This window comes from Myxocyprinus asiaticus, chromosome 39 (genome assembly GCF_019703515.2).
Source record: "Myxocyprinus asiaticus isolate MX2 ecotype Aquarium Trade chromosome 39, UBuf_Myxa_2, whole genome shotgun sequence".
Classification (NCBI taxonomy): domain Eukaryota; kingdom Metazoa; phylum Chordata; class Actinopteri; order Cypriniformes; family Catostomidae; genus Myxocyprinus; species Myxocyprinus asiaticus.
Window position 1 is genome coordinate 35,922,390 of NC_059382.1, and position 22,360 is coordinate 35,944,749.

Below are 22,360 nucleotides of genomic sequence, written 5' to 3' on the forward strand. Positions count from 1 at the left end.
GCAACTCGCCCACCGTCTTCTCCTCTGGAGTCAGCAACTGAGGTTGCTGCGGGCCACTCATATCCCAGGCAACCTCAACCGTACAGCGGATGCGCTGTCATGACAGGTGACTCTCAGGGGAGAGTGGAGACTCCACCCCCAGGTGGTCCAGCTGATCTGGAGTCAGTTCGGCGAAGCACAGGTAGACCTGTTTGCTTCCCAGGAATCCTCCCACTGCCCGATCTGGTATTCTCTGACCGAGGCTCCCCTCGGCACAGATGCGCTGGTGCACAGCTGGCCCCAGGGTCTGCGCAAGTATGCGTTCCCCCCCAGTGAGGCTGCTTGCACAGACCCTGTGCAAGGACATGGAGGACGAGGTAGACACAACCGGTGGTGGTAGACACGATCACTCAGGCCAGGGCTCCCACTATGAGGCAGCTGTATGCCTTGAAGTGCTGTTTGTTCGCAAATTGGTGCTCTTCCCAAGGCTTGAGACCCCGACCGGGCTATGTGCCCAAGGTTCCCACGACTCCTTTTAGAGATCAGATGGTGAGCCTGCAAGCGCTGCCCCAGGAGGAGGCAGACCCAGCCTTGTCATTGCTGTGTCCGGTGCGTGCTTTGCGCATCTACTTGGATCAAACACAGAACTTTAGACACTCTGAGCAGCTCTTTGTCTGCTTTGGCGGACAGCGGAAAGGGAACGCTGTCTCCAAACAGAGGCTTGCCCTCTGGATCGTGGATGCCATTGCGTTAGCATACCAGACCCAGGTCGTGCACCTCCCACCACCCCTTCAGATTACGAGCACACTCCACGAGGAGTGTGGCGTCCTCCTGGGCACTAGCCAACAGTGCCTCTTTAGCAGACATCTGCAGAGCAGCGGGCTGGGCAACACCCAATACCTTCACGAGATTTTACAATCTCCGGGTTGAGCTGGTTTCGTCCCGTGTGTTGTCAGGTACAAACAGGTAAGTTGTGGGACAGCTGGCCAGGTGTACCGCTTGCGTACAGTGTCTTGCTCCTCCGGGAGGGGAAGATGTGTGCTTTTTTGGACCCTGGATGTCCTTCCTCCCTAGCCCTGTGGCTAACGAGTTCGGCGGAGGAATTCGTAGCTGGGCCCAGTACGTGTGCTAGGATGCCCTGTACTGGGGTAGGTGCTCCACATGTACTGGTTAACGCTGGTAACCCCTTGTGATGTATTTTCTGCAGTACGGTTTCCCTGTTGGTAAATCCGCATCTCCCTTGGGCAGAGCTCCCTCTTGCCGTGTTTGTAGAGCTCCTCCCCTCCGGGTAGGACTACCACAGTGCCTCTTCCACGTGCGGCTGGCAAGCCCATGTGTCGTATTTGCTATGTTAACCTACCCTTCGGGTAGGATGTCGTCTCTGCAGTATCTTTCCCTCCTGGGGAAGAACTCCTTCCCCGACACGAATACATATGGCCCCAGCCGGAAAAAGTTTTCACTCTATGAGGAGAAGTAAAAAAAGAGAGAAAAGGCTGTGGCTGGTGCGGCCCGTTCCCATTGTAGATATGTCTTGTCCCGAGGGACTGTGCGACGTTCTTGGGGCTCCCCTACCCTGATGGAGGGAATGAGACATTGTGTCCCTCTTGCCACAATGCTGTACTACCCGCTGAAATGGGACTCTGTCTCAGCTCCTCAGCGCAAAACCTGAATGAGTGGTTACGAGCCAATGCTGTACTACCCTTATGTCCAGGGGAGTGGCATGCAAATTCCACTCGCCAATTCCCACTGGCCTTTTCTCAAAGATCAGAGGTGTTTGGGGCTCCCAAGAGCAACCCCTAGTGTCACTACATCAACATAACTTCTCGTTCCCTCCATCAGGGAACGGAGGTTACAACAGTAACCAAGAAATTATGTCTTTTTTAATTGATAGTTGAACTGTTCAACAAACATAAAAAGTTGAATAATCTGGGAGCATGGAACAGAATATGCAGCATTTTTACATGTGAGCTGCAGTGACCTGGAGGCTGATCTGAAATCTGATCTGAAATCTGTGACTCGGGCTGTGTTCAGTTCCTATATTTAAGTTGAAATGGCTCATTCTAAGAACGTTAGCTTTTCCAAGTAGGTCACCTACAAAAGACAGAAAGAGAGAGAGAGAAGAAAACTTGAAAATAACTGTATCTGGACTCACTTATGATCCTTTATTCATTTAATTCTTTGATTCTCTTTCCTCTTTAGAAAAAGCCATGTGAACTTCAGCCACAGAATATCAGTGAATTGCAACAGATTGTTTGATTTGAAGACTACGGTCCCTGGACTTGCCATGATGATCAGTTTGACAGCTTTCTTTACTCTGAACTGTGACTTTTGAACAGTGATCAGGGAACAGTAGGAGTCTGACATCTAAAACTAGCTGCCAACATACCAACTCGAAACAACTTGGCAATGGTATGTTACACCAACCAACTGTTGTTGCTAAAATTTTGTCACTTGTGAGCCTGTCATAGGCTATATTCGGATTGGAAAACTTGCTTACTACTTACCGAATACTGCACAGTATACACTGTTTACCACCTATTACTTGGTAAACAATGTTAGTTAACTACATAATTTAGCATGAACAAACAATGAATGATACTTTTCCAGCACGTATTAATCTTGGTTAAAGACATATTCCAGGTTTCAGTACAAGTTAAGCTCAATCAACATCATTTGTGGCATAATGTTGATTACTACCAAAATTAATTTAGAATTGTCCTTCCTTTTCTTTGGAAAAAAAAGGGCAAAAACTGAGGTTACAGTGAGACACTTACAATAGAAGTGAATGGGGCAATTTATTGGAGGATTTAAAGGCAGAAATGTGAAGCTTATAATATATAAAACCACTTAAATTAATTGTACTTTAAACTTGTTTATTATTTGAGCTTTAAAGTTGTTTAAAGTGTTGTTTTTACAGTCCTTTTAGGGTTTTAAGATTTACAGAATTACGTCATCGACAGTGCGCTGTGTCAATTTTCGTGAAAGCCCTTATTCTTAGAGCAATTAGTGCGCACAACGCACAAGTGGGTGTGGCGGGAATGTTTTTTGCGCTATCTGTGGCTGTTTGTGTGCAAACTGTTGGTGTATTGTATATTAATGAAGTGCAGCTAAAGAGGAGGTCACACTTGGCTTTGCGGTTCTGAGTTCACCAAACTTGAACTTTCAATACGCAGCGTAGTACAAAATTTGTTCGCATGAGCTTGCATTTCCTGTCTCCCGCGTTCTGATGCGTTTGAATGGGAGTGAATAAAGCGCAAAGTGTAGTGTGACCACCTTTTAAGACATTTGAGAACTAGCCTACATCTGTTCTTGGCACAAAGTCTAAACTCATTATTATAACAGTAATAATGTTAAAAATTACTTGAGTAAGAAAATATCCAATAAAAAGAATACTCAAGTAGTGAGTAACTAGTTACTTTCACATATAACGTAATGGATGTTTACTCTCCTATATTCCAGTACATGATACACATTTAACATGCATTACAGAATGATTAATAATAATAATAATAATACTATTAATATTAATGGAAATAATGGAAATTGTCATCATTCACCACCATGTTGTTCCAAACCCATATGACTTCTTTCTTCCATGCATCAAATTAAAGGGTTAGTTCACCCAAAAAAAATTTAAATGCTCTCATTTTCTCACCCACATGCCATCCCAGATGTGTATGACTTTCTTTCTTCTGTAGAACACAAATGAAGATTTTTAGAAGAATATCTCAGCTCTGTTGGTCCATACAATACAAGTGAATGGTGACCAGAACTTTGAAGCTCCAAAAAGCATATAGAGGCAGCATAAAAGTAATTAATATAATTTTTTTCAGAAGCAATATGATAGGTGTGGGTGAGAAACAGATAAATATCTATAACTATATAATATATAAAGTCCTTTTTTTACTATTAATTTTCCTCCCTGCCCAGTAGATGGCGATATGCACAAAGAACTGAATCACCAAAAATACAAGAAGAATGTGAAAGTGGAGATGTATTAGTAAAAAAGGATTTAAATATTGATCTGTTTCTCACCCACACTTATCATATCCCTTCTGAAGACAGATTGAACTTTTGAATTCCTTTAATGCTGCCTTTATGTGCTTTCTGAGCTTCAAAGTTTTAGTACCCATTCACTTGCATTCTAGTATAAACTAACAGAGGTGAGATATTCTTCTAAAAATCTTTGTATTCAGCAGAAGAAAAAAAAAACACATCTGGGATGGCATGAGGGTGAGTAAATGATGCGAGAATTTTCAATTTTGGAAAAATTATTCCTATAAAGTAGATGTTAGACAGAATGCTAACCTTAATCATCAATTACTTTCACTGCATGTTTATTCCCCCCCTCCATATTTTGAAAGCGAATGGTGACTGAGACTGTCAGATCCTAACATTCTGTCTAACATTTTTGGGTTCCACAGAATACAGTAAGTTTCACAGGGTTGGAAGAACATGAGAGCGTGGAAATGATGATATAATATTAATGGCTAAAATTAAAGGCTGAACTATCACTTTAAGGATGCTTCGCAGATTTGGACGAATCTGTCAGTTAGAAAGGAAGTTCGAAGATTATTATGGTGAAAAACGTGAACTGTGTCACACAGTCCCAAGTTATATATAATGTTTAATTATACACTGAAGCAAGATCATGATTTATTCATGCCTTCTGTCATTATTTCACAGCTTTTTACATCCTGCGTGAATTTAGCTCAGTGATGGTCCAGCATTGTCAGTGTCGAAAGAATTTAGATAATTAGTTCCCTATCTGTCACTCACTCGATGTTGTGTCGATGTAGTGACACAAGGGGTCGTACTTGGGAGCCCCAGACACCTCTGATATTTGAGAAAAGGCCAATGAGAATTGGCGAGTGGAATTTGCATGCCACTCCCCCGGACATACGGGTATAAAAGGAGCCGGCTTGCAACCCCTCATTCAGATTTTTTCTTTGGAGCCGAGCGGTGTTGAGGAATCCACTGCCGTTCCATTCACCTCTAACTATGAGAGTGAAAGCGAGAGTGTTAAGACGGCTGTTGGATATACGGCACATTACAGCGGGTTCTCCCCATCTCGCACAGATAAGTGCAGAGAACACCCCTGGGCGCTTCAGCAACCACACTTGAGCATATTAAAAGAGTACATTTTCTCTAAAAGAGTAGCACTGATGGAGAGCGTCTTTTTAAAGATGCCTTTCCGCTTATGTGCAGTTTCTGGATGCAGTCGTTATCTCTCCGCCTCTGATGGCCATGATCGCTGTCTCACGTGTATGGGCCGTAGGCACACTGAGGCAGCGTTCGTGGATGGTTCATGTTCTCATTGCGAGAGCATGACCATGGCAACTTTGTGGTCATGGCTTTCTTTCTTCAGAGGGAAAGCCACTCCAGCCGCTCCCCGCCCCAGTCCTTCTGCCTACGGGCACAAGGCCGTGACGGTTAGTGCTGGGGGCGATTTGGGGACTTCAATGGGAGTGGTTCCACCGGATGAATCCCCATGGACCTCCCATTCCCAAGTACGCTCATTTGCCCCAGTCGAGTTCATGGATGAGTCAGGCGGCTCACCCCAGGGCGAGTTTAATGTCTCATTCAGGGCTCGGGAGGAGGATGTGGTCTCGATCGCAGCATCGGAGAGTGGGCTGTTACAGTCGGATGTGGAGGACTCGGCTGGGCTCCCACCATCGGGTGTGGTCACACAGTCTGAGGCCGACGCGGAGCTGGCGGCCATGCTTGCTCGGGCTGCCGCGAGCATCGGGCTTGAGTGGAACCCTCCACCCTGCCCTGAGCCCTCACGGCTGGATGACTGGTTCCTGGGCTCAGAGCGCCGCTCACAGCAGCACTCTGCCCCAGTTCTGTTTTTCCCGGAGATGCAAGAAGAACTCACGAAGTCGTGGCGGGCAACTTTTACTGCCTGGACCCGGCTTCTGAGTTCCTCTGCTCTCACTACCCTCAATGGTGGGGCGGCCAGGGGGTACACAGAAGTTCCTCAGGTGGAGCAGGCGATTGCGGTGCACCTGTGCCCGCAAAACGACGCCACCTGGCGGAAACGTCCTAGGCTCCCGTCCAAGGCCTGTAAGTTCACATCGTCCCTGACGGCCAAGGCTTACAGTCCCGCTGGACAGGCCGCCTCTGCCCTGCATGCTATGGCCCTCCTGAAAGTTCACCAGGCCAAGGCACTGAAAGAGCTGCACAAGGGTAGTCCTGACCTGGGAGTGATGCAGGAGCTGCGCTCGGTGACCGACCTCGCCCTACGGGTGACGAAGGTCATGGTGTGGGCTCTCAGGCAGGCGATGTCCAGCATGGTGGTCCAGGAGCACCATCGGTGGCTTAACCTTGTGGAGATGAGGGATACCAGCAAGGTTCGCTTTCTTGACGCCCGCATCTCCCAGGGTGGCCCATTGGGTGACTTTTCCTAGAAGTTCTCGATGGTCAAGAAGCAGATGGAGGCCATTCAGCACATGGCGATGGCGTCCTCCTGCGGCAGCAACACCGGCTCCGCCTCAGCCCGAGCCAACCGTTCGGCCCTGGTGTAGAGCCCCCCGCAGGAAGCTGACGCCCCCGTCCCATGGTCTGGCACCAAGAACCCCAAGAAGGCTTCAAAATGTCCCTGAGACAGGCGACCCAGGGGTGAGGAAACCCGCTTTAAGTCAGGAGTGGTACACAGACTACTCCATCCCCTGGTGGAGGACCGGGAGGAGAATCTTTTGTTCCCTTTTGTTTTGATTTGAACCCCCATTTTCAAAAAAATGTTTACGGCCATCATTGTCACAACACCCCTACATCAAACACTCGCAGCAGGGGCGCTGCAGGCGCGGGCTCTCTGCCTTCGTGCACCCAGCTGCGGCACACACACACCCACGCTCAGGCAGTTGTGACGTGCCACGAGGATGCTCAGCCTCCTCTCCCGTCGCTATGGTGGGTATGCAGAGCAAGGTAAGTGCTCTAAAATTTCTCTCAGCACAGCCACGAGTTCGGAACGCGAGGCCTCTCGACGTGGCAGCTCCTGCTCCACCCTGCTACGAGGCCCCATCCGCAGGTACATCAAAGACGATTGTCCCCTTGGTGCCACTTGCTCAGAGTTTGGAGGTGTGGTTAGCACTATCCAGCCCGTCGTGCTGGCTGGCCAGGACAGTCCGACTCGGCTACGCGATTCAGTTCACCAGGCACCCACCCAGGTTCAGTGGCATCCATTTCATCTTGGTAGGAGGTGAGGACGCCGCTGTTCTGCGTGCAAGAGCCTGTCCCTCCAGCTGAGATGAAGAAGAGGTTCTACTTCATCGTACCGAAGAAAGGCAGTGGGTTGGGGCCAATCTTGGACCTGTGAGCACTGAATCAGGCCCTGCACAGGCTCCCGTTCAAAATGCTGATGCAGAAACACATTCTGTCATGCGTCCGGCATCAATATTGGTTCGCGGCGGTAGACCTGAGGGACGCGTATTTTCATGTCTCGATTTTGCCTCGACACAAACCTTTCCTTCGGTTTGCCTTCGAGGGCCGGGTATATCAGTACAAGGTCCTCCCCTTCGGTCTGTCCCTGTTGCCTCGCATCTTTACGAAATTCGCAGAGGCAGCCCTTGCCCCGCTAAGGGAAGTGGGCGTCCGCATCCTCAATTATCTCGACGACTGGCTGATTCTTGCTCACTCTTGAGATCTATTGTGTGCACACAGGGACCTGGTGCTCTGATGTGTTAGTCCGGATGGACAACACAGTGATGGTAGCATATATAAATCGCCAAGGCGGTTTACGCTCACGTCACATGTCACAACTCGCCCGCCATCTCCTCCTTTGGAGTCAGCAGCGACTGAAGTCGTTGCGGGCCACTCACATCCTGGGCGAACTCAGTCACGCAGTGGACGCGCTGTCATGACAAGTGACTCTCAGGGGAGAGTGGAGAATCCACCCCCAGGTGGTCCAGCTGATATGGAGTTGATTCGGTGAAGTGCAGGTAGACCTGTTTGCTTCCCAGGAATTCTGCCATTGCCCGCTATGGTACTCCCTGGCCAATGCCCCACTCAGCATGGACACACTGGCACACAGCTGGCCCTGGGGTTTGTGCAAGTATGCGTTTCCCCCAGTGAGCCTGCTTGCACAGACTTTGTGCAAGGTCAGGGAGGACGAAGAACAAGTCGTGTTGGTAGCGGCGTACTGGCCCACCCAGACTTGGTTCTCGGAGCTCACATCCTCGGGACAGCCTCTCCCTGACGAATTCCCCTGAGGAAGGACCTCCTTTCTCAGGGACGGGGCACGATTTGGCACCCACACCCAGACCTTTGGAACCTCCATGTTTGGCCCCTGGATGGGATGCGGAAGACCTAAGTGGGCTACCACCGGCGGTTTGAGACACTATCACTCAGGCCAGGGCTCCCTCTACGAGGCAGCTGTATGCCTTGAAGTGGCATCTGTTCACGAATTGGTGTTCTTCCCGAGGTGAAGACCCACGGAGATGCGCAGTCAGGTCGGTGCTTTCCTTCCTGCAGGAGAGGTTGGAGGGGCGACTGTCCCCCTCCACCTTTAAGGTGTATGTGGCCGCTATAGCGGCACACCATGATGCAGTGGATGATAAGTCCTTGGGGAAGCACAACCTGATTGTCAGTTTCCTTAGAGGCACCAGGAGGTTGAATCCTCCAAGGCCACGCCTCGTTCCCTCGTGGGATCTCTCTGTGGTCCTGCTGTGCCTACAGAGAGCCCCGTTTGAGCCCCTGGAGTCAGTCAAGGTAAAGGCCCCCTCATTGAAGACGGCCCTCCTGACTGCGCTCACTTCCATCAAGAGGGTTAGGAACCTGCAGGCGTTCTCTGTCAGTGATACGTGCCTAGAGTTCAGTCCGGCATACTCTCACGAGATCCTGAGACCCCAGCCGGGCTATGTGCCCAAGGTTCCCACTACTCCTTTTAGGAATCAAGTGGTGAACCTGCCATGAGGCAGACCCAGCCTTGTCTTTGCTGTGTCCGGTATGTGCTTTGCGTGTTTTCTTGGACCGCATAGAGAGCTTTAGATGCTCTGAGCAGCTCTTTATCTGTTTTTGGGGACAGCAGAAGGGGAAGGCTGTCTCCAAAGAGGATTTCCCACTGGATCGTGGATGCCATCGCTTTGGCATACCAGGCCCAGGGCTTGCCATCCCCCTTGGGAGTATGACCACACTCCACTAGGACGTATTCTCCACATGTTAACCTCCCCTTCGGGCAGGATGTGGTCTCCGCGGTGTCTTTTCCACATGGGAAAAAGAACACCTTCCCCGATGCGAATACATCTGGCCCCAGATAATTGAGTTTTCATTTTTTTTTTCATTCAAGAGAAAAGGTTGAAGCAGCTGGTGCAGCCTGTTCCCATTGTAAGTACGTATTGTCCCCCCCTTGGGGTACGAGGGACTATGCAACTTATATGGGGCCAGGTGCACTTGTTACTAGGCACAAAGTGGCCTGCCTGCATCTGCATCACTGATCCACGTAACACAGTTCAGCTGGTTGTGCCATTTTGTATAGGGACCCTTAGTGTCACTACATCGACACCATGTCGAGTGAGTGACAGATAGGGAACGTCTTGGTTAGTGTTGTAACCTCCGTTCCCTGATGGAGGGAACGAGACGTTGTGTCCCTCCTGCCACAACACTGAACTACCCGCTGAAATGGCCAAGTCTCGGCTCCTCAGCACAAAGCTGAATGAGTGGTTGCAAGCCGGCTCCTTTTATGCCCGTATGTCCGGGGGAGTGGCATGCTAATTCTACTTGCCAATTCTTATTGGCCTTTTCTCAAAAATCAGAAGTGTTTGAGGCTCCCAAGAGTGACCCCTAATGTCACTACATCGACACAACGTCTCGTTCCCTCCATCAGGGAACAGAGGTTACAGCAGTAACCAAGACATTCTGTACACTAAGGGTAAATTGCACCTTATCTCTGTATTTGGAAGCTTGTTTTCCATAAGAAAAAGGCACCCACATCTGTCAAACGCTGTGCACATGCCAACCTTGCACGTGCAGAAATGCTCACAATCGCAATAGGCAGGGCAAATCATTTGCACTTAACGTGGATGTTTACAAGGATTAATACAGTAGGCACTGATATATTGCAGCGCTGATATAAAAATGCAAACTTAGAAACTGAGGTCATAAGAGCTCACAGTAACAGATTCATGCTGAAAATCAATGAGTATCATCATGACACAGACAAGCCCACATTGTCAAAATCTCTAAAACTTACCTCACCATGTTTTCTTAAGTTGAAGCTGCAATTTTAATCTTTAAATATATCCTTGTCTTGGTGTAAAATGAAGGCGTTGTGTGGAGTAAAGAAATGTTTGTTTTGCGTGCTTGCTACTGTTGTGTTGAACGCGACTCGAGTGACAGCGTGCAGCTGTGAAGTTCCACTGTCGTAAGAGTCCCATACAAAAATCTCAATAAATTACACATTTATTAACACTTATTAAATTAAAACCAGTAATGTAACGACAGGAACACAACCCATTGTAGCGAAGTAAAAGTACTTTTTTTCATCAGAAATTTCCTTGAGTAAGAGTGAAAAGTACCCACCATAAAACATACTCATAAAAGTATTTTTTTTTCCAAAAAGTACCTCAAGTAAATGTAACGAGTAAATGTAGCATGTTACTACCTACCTCTGGTTACTACATTTGTAACTGGTCGTGCTCAACCCACTCCGAGCGGGATTCCAACCGGCGTCAGTAACATAACTGGTGTCAGGTTTCGTTCTGCTTAATAACCAATATTGGGGTAGAACAAAGGGAGCACATGGAATTTACTAATTGTATTTACTTTAAGGCTTTACATATAGCCATACGGATAGCCATGAGCCAATGAAAAAAAAGTAAAGAGTGATCTTTACTTTGAGGATCTTAAAAACCTTAAAAATACTTTGTTGGTTCATTTGTGTAATGTAATTTTACCAGGTTAATTCAGTATGACCGGAATCGTGTCTCTGTTTGTCCTGTAACAGGTTGATTTGACTCAACTCAGATTCAATGAAAATGGAGTGTGAAAACTTTATTTGGTTGGACATTGAAAATATTTTGAAGCCATTTTTCTCAGTTTCAATGTTGGCTTAGGCCTAGTTACTGCATTTGCCTTTTCAAGGCAAGTCAGTCCATTCATCGACCATCTTTTGGAATGCTCCCGGGCAGCTATTTTCTATGGATACAAGCAGCATACAAGTTCAGGTCCTTTCTACTTGAATGTGGAAAGACCAAAATCTCCAAAACGGTTGGTCAAGATTACGATCAAAGGACATATTTCAAATCAGCAGTAATATCTGACAATAATGGTATCATAAACTGTGCGTCTTTAGTTCAGACCACGCACCCAACCCCCTTGGGGTTTTTTTTCAGGCTGGGTCAACTAATGCACATGCGTGTTCTCGAGTTGACTGACAGGCGATGTATGTATCTTAAAGGTGATTGGCTTTTTTACCTGTAAGGCGGGACTTCCTTTTCTACATCCAGTGGCCGTTCCTATTTCTCCCATTCATTTTAATACCAGTGGTCCGTCTCTGCTGACATGCAGCTCGGGTGTGAGTGACATGATTGCCATGGATACGATGGTACAAGACGAGCATTCAGTAAGGACGTAGTTCGTGCACAAAAGAAAGTTAGACACAAATGGTCCATATTGATACTACTGAAATGCAAGCTTTTCATCTTTTGTGAAGTCACTGTAAATCATAATCCTTTTTAATGCTTTGTATGTTGTATATTAACCCTTTAAGCTGTGTAAACTTTTTTTTTTTTTTTTTTTTTCAGAAAGAAATGTCTGTTGAAGAACAGTTATGGCTGAAATGACAATTGTTTCACTCTGTAAAATAGAATTTGCAGGTAAAAGGTAGGAGTGTGCAAAACCAGTCGACTAGTCGGTGCATTGTTTGAGCTATTAGTTGACAAGTCAGTGATAAGGAAGCCATGTATAATTAGGCTGCATTAAATGTCCATGTTACCCAATAAGATGTGTTTCTTAGTGACATTTAGATGGTACTCAATTTATGGGCCGTGTCGATTTTCTAGAGCATTTATGTCAGTGATCAGTACTGATAAACTGCTGGACCGTTATAAAGGAAAAGAAACGGCAAACAGATAAAAATAATGAATTAAACTACACATTTGCAAATATAAATCTGAATATAAGCCACTATATAACATAAGTGTGGCATCAGTCTGCACGCGCGTTGATAGAAACAGTTTGTGCGTGCTCTCAGTCATTTTAAACATACACACGGTGAATCTCTCTTCCACACCTGCTCATCACTGCCACAGTGTGACAAACGAGCTCAACAGAGATATATGCTCGTTGCAAACAGTAATAACAGGGGGGAAAAAATCCTGCAATAACGGAGTTCTTCTTCCATCTTCTGCTTAATTTTTAGTGATTTGCGTTAGTTACCTAAAAAATAACTCTGAAAAGAGGGTTATAGATAATGATGTGATGTCTCACTGAAGCACTTTTTGAGCTAGTTTCAGTGATGTCACTTTTCACCACAGCCACCATATTTGTGACTATCAGCGGGAGGAAACAATAACAAGAAAAACATCAAAAATGGCTTTTGGTCCATGCCCAGTCCCAGGAAAGGTTCATACAGGTCTGAAGACAGCACAGATATTGGCAAATTGAACTTTTGTGGACATTTAAAGATATTTGCATCCCTCATTCAGAAATTACAAATATGTTTTGTGTTGTGTTTTGGTCAGATTTTGTCACAGTATTAAAAAACGTCTGTGATGATCCCGTCTGTATCTTTCTATGGCAAAAATGTTTGACATTTCTCAAAATATACATTTTAATTGTCCATTGTACATTTTAAAAGTGTTCATTATGCTGTAGCATATGTCCTACTTGTAAAGTGTGGATCTTTTAAAACAAACATTTAAAAAACATATAGACTATACTGTATGATCACAGTATATCACAGTTTTTATTTTTTAAAGAACCACACTCAGATGATACCCAACTTTATATTTCTTCGAAACCCGACAAAATTTCACAATTAGCAGAGTGTATCAATGAAATCCAAGAATGGATGGCCAGAAATCTTCTTTCCAACAAAACAGAGGTACTAGTTATTGGACCAAAAACCTCTAAAAATAAGCCGCTAAAATATAATTTGACTCAATGGATGTACTGTTACATCGTCTTTAACAGCGAAGAACTTATGTGTTATATTTTATACCAATTTATCATTTGAAAATCAAATTTCCAATGTTTGTAGAACAGCATTCTTCCACCTAAGAAATATTGCTAAGTTACGGCACATGCTCTCTGTTGCTGATGCCGAAAAACTAATTCATGCGTTCATGACCTCAAGACTAGATTATTGTAATGCATTACTGGAAGGATGTCCGGCAAGTTCAATAAATAAACTTCAATTGGTTCAAAATGCAGCAACCAGAGTGCTGACTAGAAACAAGAAATATGATCATTATAGCCCCATTTTATCGTCATTACATTGGCTACCTGTTAAATTTCGTATTAATTTTAAAATTCTGTTAACTACATACAAAGCTTTGAACGGTCTAGCTCCACAGTACTTAAGTGACCTTCTACCACGCTATATTCCATCACGTTCATTACGATCGCAAAACTCTGGCGTGTTAACAATTCCTAGAATATCATAATCCACAATAGGAGGTAGATCCTTTTCCTATTTGACTCCTAAACTATGGAATAGTCTCCCTGACACTCTTCGGGATGCAGACACACTCACTGAGTTTAAGTCTAGACTAAAGACTCATCTATTTAACCAGGCATACACCTAATTTATTCTTCACCACACAATTAGGCTGCTTTAGTTAGGTGGAACATGAAACATTGATCATGATCTATAACTCTGCCAAAATTTGAATGGCATCTACGCTAATATTATTCTATTTGTTTCCATGTCTCAACCTCGAGACTCCTAACCCGAGGTCACCAGAACCGGACGGATCCAGCTCCATTTCCTGCTTGGTATCAGACTCCACTGCTATGTGTCTCTGAGTAATGTCGACAAAATGCAGCCAGTGCCAGCCAGATATCATTTAGTCTATTATGATGGACCTCAGAGGATGAACTGATGCCAACTCCAGCCATAAGACATGGGATACTTCATATGCCATTGCCTGAACCTTGGACTTAGGATAGACCTCATCGAAATTACCGGCCGGTTGAACTGTGAAGCACCTCACTGATCTTGGCCTGATTCACCTTGGTCTAATGATGGACTACACTCTTAAAATGGAATACATAGACTATCAATAAATTACCAACAAAAGCCTTCATCAGCCAACTAACAAAGGTCAATGCATCTATATGAACTTCTGCTGGGAATCCAGGATGAATTTCAAAGACATTAGTCATTAATCTTACAGTTCTTACAAAATCTTTGTTTAAACACTGGCCCTTAACACTTACTTAGTTTAATAATTTTAAAACATGACTTGCACTGCACATAAATAAGTAATATTGGCATTATATTCATGCTGTTAGCCAGAGGGGAACTGGCTCCCACAGTGAGCCTGGCTTCTCCCAAGGCTATTTTTCTCCATTAGCTAACATCTTATGGAGTTTTGTGTTCCTTGCCACAGTCACCCTCGGCTTGCTCATTGGATTTCTAAATACAATTATTATTTAATTACTTATTTTTCTACACACTTCATAATCGTATTTAATCAAACAATGATGACTCTAAGACTTTATAGTTATTACGGTTTCATTTTCTGTTAATGCATTATTTTCTGTAAAGCTGCTTTGAAACGATGAGTGTTGTGAAAGGCACTATTCAAATAAAAATTATTTGACTTTACTTGACTATTAACTATGGTAACATAGTCTTCCAAAATTCTATAGTTAATGCAATTATTGATACTAGGTCTTCTTTAAACTATTAACCTCCTGTGTCCAGAGCGCAGCTGCTGTGTGCATTTTTTTTTCCCTTTTTGATTTGTAACTAGTAGCACCTAATAAACATGCAAAAAAAAAAAAAAAAAAAAATCAAAATGAAAGAGCAAATAGTTTTCCTAAAAATGTATGTCCTCAAATGGGGACGGCAGGCCCATTTTAAATAATACCAAGCTATAGAAAGTCAGCTTTTTTAAATTCGAATTGTTTATTATGTTTCCAGGAGTGTTGGTTATTAATGTTTTTGAGATGTTACAGACATTACAGCTGATTTTCTTTAAAGCTGCTTTGGAACAATGTGTATTGGGAAAAGCACAAATAAAAAACTAGAGAAATAAAAATGAATTGACTTGATTTGACTTTTATGTTTCAAAATCTCAGTGTTCTCTCTTTGCACTGTCAAACAAACAAGTGACAGCCAGTACTGAATCATTTTACCAATCAGAAATGAGCATAATTCATTCTGATTTAAGTAATGACTAGCACTGTCCAGTCACTGCCAACCAAGTTAAAATAAAATTTAGCATTATAAATTCTGAATCTATGTACTGATTACCATTGTCCCATGTCTACCAATCAGGTTGAGTGGTGAAACATCATCTGCAGACTGAAACTAAACTTTTGAACAAATGTTAGCCCTTTCGCACGTATGATCAAACCGGTGTGATTACACTAGGCTGTGCTCAGACGCGTACGATCAAACCGGTGTGATCTGCATTCATGCTGCTGTTTACCAGCAAAAGTGGTTGTCTGCTCAAATAGTCTTTTCAACATCATGATATCTTTATTTTTATATGTTACAAACTTTAAAACAATCACTAAATAAAAGTATGAAGCTGTTTACCATCGGAGTGCACTGTTTAGATGCAGCGCTGCGTCCATGTTGTCTGACAACTAAGAATATACAAACTAGTCAGTCCACTCGAGCCTTCTCCCATTCTGTCTGTCACAACCACTTCTGGGGATGGGAGAGTGGAAGGGCTAGGTTTTTAGAACCTTCTATTCTCCTCCTTTTGTATGCTTCTTTGACGATACAAACTCAGAATCCCATCTAGCATTGCAACGCAAACATGGCAGCACACATTGCCGGCAAGTGCATTTGCGATCGCATCTTATCTATCATAATCAATCATTATAAACATCTAAAAACCACATTATATGTTTGATAATATATAATCTTCAGTGCACCCACTGTGATATACTCTGTCCTCCAGTGCATCTGCTGTGAAGTGTAAGGTAAGATTTATTTTAACTGCATTTAAAGAGCTCACGCTAGGAGATCTGTAAGTACAGGAGAAACTCACGTGAAAAAGGTTAGGAGTAAATGCACTTAGCTGCAAAGGAAAGATTTAGGATGCTCCCTTGCTCCCTAATTTATGACTTCACCTCCAGTGTGTTGTCTGACTACACTGGTCACAGAAAAGTTTGAAATGTCCTAACTTCGTATACTGCCTCTGAAAGCAACATTTTCCACTTTGGATGCACCCATTGATTCTCAATGTAATAGTACACAGTGGATATAGGATTACTAAGATAAGTAAGGCTCATTGTCCTTGCAGGAGATCATTGTGTTTTACAGTGTGCTGTTTCGTTCTGAAATTCCCTGAAATTTTCAAAATGGCATATCAGATGAAACTAGAGATGTTACTCTTTTGATACAAACAGGTTTCAATTTCAGTCAGGACCACTCTGTTTGATTGAAATTTATTTGTACAAGCTCTTGGAAATAGTTTTGGCTGGAAGGCTTCGCTCTGAGGGGTTCAGCTTCCATGCTGAACATATGGTATACCTCGCTGAGGCTCGAACCTCCCCCCAACGAAGCCTATAACAATTAAACTGTAAAACTGTGCTGTAAGCGATTTTAGTGTTCTGAAGCTTTCACATGACTGAGCCGTTGAAATAGCCATGCCCCCTCATTCCAAAACCCGCCCTCCAAAGTTAATTTTGAGACCAAACCCGAGCAAAAGAGCAGCATCGTTTGTTCTATTTCACCTCGGTCAACACGCCATAGTATGGGTAAGCCTCGCTGAGGTTGAGCTGTCAGGAGACGTATAGCAAATTAATAACACCCCTGCATGCAATCAACCTCTACAAATACAGGTGCGAGCCGGCCGGCACTTTCTCTTTTTGCCCCCTGAGGAACGAGCTGTTTGGAACTGTGAGCCGTTGTTATTGGAAATTAAAATACATCCAACGAAAGCAACTATAGGTGTGAACAAAGAGCGAAATTTGGAAGTGAAGAGAACCCCCGTGTGTGTGGAAGTTCATTCATTCTTCATGTGCTGAGCGGAGCCTCTTCACCCGTGAGGGTGAACGCTACCTCGTCAGCTTTGGCTGTTGGAATTTGCATTGCAATTTGCAAGTGAGTATTCAACCAACATTATTTAATTTAGCAGTAGCCTCATTTTAGGCTTGTTGGTTTTCTGAGCTGGATATATACATGTTAATTATATATATATATATATATATATATATATATATATATATATATATATATATATATATATATATATATAGATAGATAGATAGATAGATATAGATATAAATATATACTATATGTTTGGTTAATTATATTTACACATATTTATTATTATTTAGTATAAATAATATTTTGATTTGGCTATTGTTATCACTGTCATGAATAGTAATATTCATTTAGTAAGGAAGGTATAAATAAATAAACAAGAGGGTGAAAGCTACCTGGATTAGATCCACTTTCTGTATATTGTTGAGCAATGCTGCAGGAAGAAGACAGCAGTGTCTTTTCCTCTGAGGTTCTGCCAGGCCAAGCATTGCAACAGCAAGAGCAAGAGCCACAGGAGGAGGATAACAGGCAAAAACACAGTGGAAGGAAGCAAACGTGCAAACGTAAGCACACAGAGGTGGATATAGAGCACCTCCAGAGGCAGATGCAGAAATGCAAGAGACCTTGCATGGTTTTTTGCAGGTCCAGCATTGGCCTGCAGGGCTCCCAGGCTCTGGACAGCCAGCAGCAAAATATCAATGCCACCACTCAGATGAACAGTCAGTGGCAGCCTCTGGAGTATTTGGAAGTGAAGAGAACCCTCTGCGGTCGAACCCAGAGAATCTCTCGGATTCTGAGCTTGGTGACAGTCGCTCTCTGGCATCTGATCCTATTCCACTGGACCTTCAGACAAAGCTGTGATTTCTAAAGCAGCAGAACATGCACAGCTGCCTCCCCAAGCTGCAACACTGATGACTTCCGTGTTCGACAGAGGCCCTCAGTGCCGCAGTGTGGAGAGGCTACCTGTACTCCCAGATTTTATGACAGTGTTACAGCCCTCCTGGAAGGCCCCTAGCTCTAGTGCCCTACCTAGGACACAGCTAGGCAACTTGGCTGGGGCTGCAGTCTATGGGCTTGCCACGGTTCCTCAGGTAGGGCCCACATTTGCAATGCTGGCAGGGGCAACAACCAGGGCTGGTCGAAATTAAACACATCCAAACAGGCATTCCAGAGTAGTTGATAATAAGTTGCAGAAAGCTTATCATGCCTTTGCTTTGTCAGCAAGGCTTGCATGCACCAACTCTCTCCTGCTAGTGTATCTAGAGGGTTTGCTGCAGGATTTGTCCTCCACTGTGTCCAGCGAAGAGATTCCAGATTCTCTACGTGTAGTAGACATGCTGATCCGGGGAACAAGGTATGGCTATCCCAATCCAATTTAGTGGACCAAGACTGCATAGCAGTCCTTGCAGCTCCAGTGATTCCAGGGGAGGTTTTTGTGCCACCATCGGAAGCAGCCCTGGAGCAGTCACGAAGGACAAGGGAGCTGACACGCTCTGTGTGTCGGATACCAGCTGTCCACGTGCCTTAGCCATCAGCTGGTGGTAGCTGGGCTCGGGCAGGGTCGTCAGGTCAGTCCCACCCAGGGCCGTGTAGGACTGCTGCCCAAGGCTCATCAACGGGCTCAGGTCAGAGGGGCCAGCATTCCTTTCATAGTAGATGGTTGTCAACCTCCAGCCTCACACTTCACTCACCAACATCTTCATTGGCTCCAGTGTACCCAGTGTCTGTGGGTGCTCAGCACTCTGGAGTTTGGCTACAAGCTCCAATTCAGAACCAAGCCACCACATTTTCTGTCCTGAGGAACAAGACAGAAATCCAGTCCCTTACAGTGGAAGTAGCAGTGCCTTTAGGAAAGAGAGCAGTAACACTTCTGCCCTCAGAACTGACAGGGCAGGGGTTTTATTCCACCTATTTCTTGATTCCAAAAAAGGATGGGGGTCTTTGCCCCATCCTAAATCTCAAGAGGTTCAATCATCATCTAAAGCGACTGCCTTATCGTATGCTCTGCCTTATGCTTGACGCCTTCATAAGTCAAGGGAACTGCATAGCAGGTTGTGCCTTTGGGGCTACTTCATATGTCAAAATCAAATCAAATCACTTTATTGTCACACAGCCATATACACAAGTGCAATGGTGTGTGAAATTCTTGGGTGCAGTTCCGATCAACATAGCAGTCGTGACAGTGATGAGACAGTACCAATTTACAGTAACATCAAATTAACACAGCACAATTTAAACATCTGATATACACATAATTACACTCAACAATATACAAATAATAACATACACTGTACAGTATACAATACGCACTATATAGATACACATTATTCAATAAAAATAAAAAATAAAAATATATAAAAAAGTATATATAGTATATATAGAATGTACAGTATTGTACTGTATTGACATTCAGGCTGTTGGTTGATAGTTGTTAAGAGAGAATATAATATAATAATAATATAATTTATGACAGTCCGGTGTGAGATATAAGAGTAAGGGTAATAAAGTGCAGTGCTGATGTATTTTGATTGTGGGAGATCAAGAGTTCAGAAGTCTGATTGCTTGGGGGAAGAAGCTGTCATGGAGTCGGCTGGTGCGGGTCCTGATGCTGCGATACCGCCTACCTGATGGTAGCAGTGAGAACAGCCCATGGCTCGGGTGGCTGGAGTCTCTGATGATCCTTCGAGCTTTTTTCACACACCGCCTTGTATATATTTCCTGGAGGGAGGGAAGCGCACCTCCGATGATGTGTCTGGCAGTTCGCACCACCCTTTGCAGTACTTTGCGGTTGTGGACAGTGCTATTGCCGTACCAGGCGGAGATGCAGCCAGTCAGGATGCTCTCTACAGTGCAGGTGTAGAACCGTGTGAGGATGTGGCGGTTCATTCCAAACTTCCTCAGCCATCTCAGGAAGAAGAGGCCCTGATGAGCCTTCTTCACAACGACTTCAGTGTGGATGGACCATGTGAGTTCCTCAGTGATGTGGACACCCAGGAACTTGAAGCTGCTGACTCTCTCCACTGGTGCTCCATTGATGGTGATGGGACTGTGTTCTCTGTCTTTTCTTCTGAAGTCCACCACAAGTTCCTTTGTCTTACTGACGTTGAGGGAGAGGTTGTGCTCCTGACACCAGTGTGTCAGAGTGTGCACCTCCTCTCTGTAGGCTGTTTCATCATTGTCAGTGATCAGACCTACCACCGTCGTGTCATCAGCAAACTTGATGGCGTTGGAGCTATGTGTTGCCACACAGTCATGTGTGTACAAGGAATACAGGAGTGGGCTGAGAACACAGCCCTGCGGGGCTCCAGTGTTGAGGGTCAGTGATGAGGAGATGTTGCTGCCTATTCTAACCACCTGGCGTCTGCTTGACAGGAGGTCCAGGATCCAGCTGCACAGCGAGCTGTTTAAGCCCAGAGCCCGGAGTTTCTCATCTAGCTTGGAGGCACTATGGTGTTGAATGCTGAGCTGTAGTCTACAAACAGCATTCTCACATAAGTGTTCTTTTTTTCCAGGTGGGAGAGAGCAGTGTGTATTGTAGATGCAATGGCATCATCAGTGGAGCGGTTGTTGCAGTAAGCAAACTGCAACGGGTCAAGAGAGAGAGGCAGCACAGAGCAGATGTAATCTCTGATTAGTCTCTCAAAGCATTTGCTGATGATGGGGGTCAGAGCAACAGGACGCCAGTCATTTAAGCAAGTTATTTTTGATTGCTTTGGAACAGGCACAATGGTGGATGTTTTAAAGCATGTGGGGACTACAGACAAAGAGAGGGAAAGGTTGAAAATGTCCGTAAAAACACCAGCTAGCTGGTTCGCGCACGCTCTGATGACGCGGCCCGGAATGCCGTCTGGGCCCGCGGCTTTGCGGATATTCACCCATCGGAAGGATTGGGTTACATCCGCTACAGAGATGGAGAGTGAACTAACCTCTGTAGCTTCAGCCGCGAGAGCTCTCTCCACGAGGGCGGTGTTATTTCCCTCAAAATGAGCATAAAAATTATTTAGCTCATCTGGGAGAGAGGCAGCGGTGTTCATGGCGGAGTTTTTATTCCCTTTAAAGTCCGTGATGATGTTAATTCCCTGCCACATGCTTCTAGAGTTGGTGGTGTTAAACTGTCCTTCAATCTTGCTCCTGTACTGGCATTTTGCGGTTCTGATTCTGATTTTCGGAGGGCATAACTGGCTTGTTTATGCTCCTCCGTGTTCCCGGAATTAAAAGCGGAGGTCCGCACATTAAGTGCCGTGCGAACATCGTTATTTATCCATGGTTTCTGATTCGGATAGATCCGTATTGTTCTGGTCGGAACCACGTCCTCCACACACTTTATGATGAAACACATTACGCTATCAGCGTAAAGCTCGATGTTGTCATCAGAGGCGGACCGGAACATCTCCCAGTCTGTGTGATCAAAACAGTCTTGTAGCATGGAATCTGATTGGTCCGACCAGCACTGGATCGTTCCGAGGGTGGGTGCTTCCTGTTTCAGTTTCTGCCTGTAAGCGGGCAGAAGCAGAATGGAAGAGTGGTCCGATTTGCCAAATGGTGGGTGGGGGAGGGATTTGTAGCCATCCTGGAAGAGAGAGTAGCAATGGTCCAAAACCCGGTCCCCTCGTGTGTTGAAACTAATGTGCTGGTGGTATTTTGGTGCGACTGATTTTAAACTGGCTTTATTAAAGTCCCCGGTCACAATGAATGCAGCCTCAGGGTGCGCGGTTTCCTGCTCACTTATACTCCCATACAGCTCCTTGAGTGCCCGGTCTATGTCGGCTTGTGGGGGAATGTACACAGCTGTGATAATGACCGCTGTGAATTCCCTCTGTAGCCAGAATGGTCGACACAGAAGCGTAAGAAATTCCAGATCAGGAGAGCAGAAAGACTTGACAGAATGTACATTCCTCTGATCACACCAGGATTTGTTGATCATAAAACATACACCACCTCCTCTGCTTTTACCTGAGAGGTCTTTGGCTCTGTCCACTCGGTGCACAGAGAACCCCGCGGGTTCAATGGCTCAGTCTGGAATCTCCGCAGACGTCCAAGTTTCCATAAGGCAGATAATGCAGCAGTCCCTTGTATCTCATTGGAAAGAGATCTGCGCTTTCAGCTTGCAGAGCTTGTTATCCAGAGACTGAACATTTGCCAGTAAAATAGTGGGTAGCGGGGGTCGATTTGCGCGGCGTCTTACTCTGATGAGAATGCCGGCTCTGTTTC

General features: G+C 45.0%; 1 protein-coding gene across 1 annotated transcript in view; it reads left to right on the forward strand.

Annotated features, from left to right (window-relative positions):
- dock10 (dedicator of cytokinesis 10) overlaps positions 1-22,360 on the forward strand; it is a 194,761-nt gene that overhangs the window by 4,466 nt on the left and 167,935 nt on the right. Inside the window, exon 2 of the mRNA XM_051679641.1 lies at positions 2,179-2,388. Within this exon, the coding sequence (XP_051535601.1) occupies positions 2,386-2,388 (3 nt within the window). The 5' untranslated portion in view covers positions 2,179-2,385. The remainder of the gene's footprint in view (positions 1-2,178; positions 2,389-22,360) is intronic.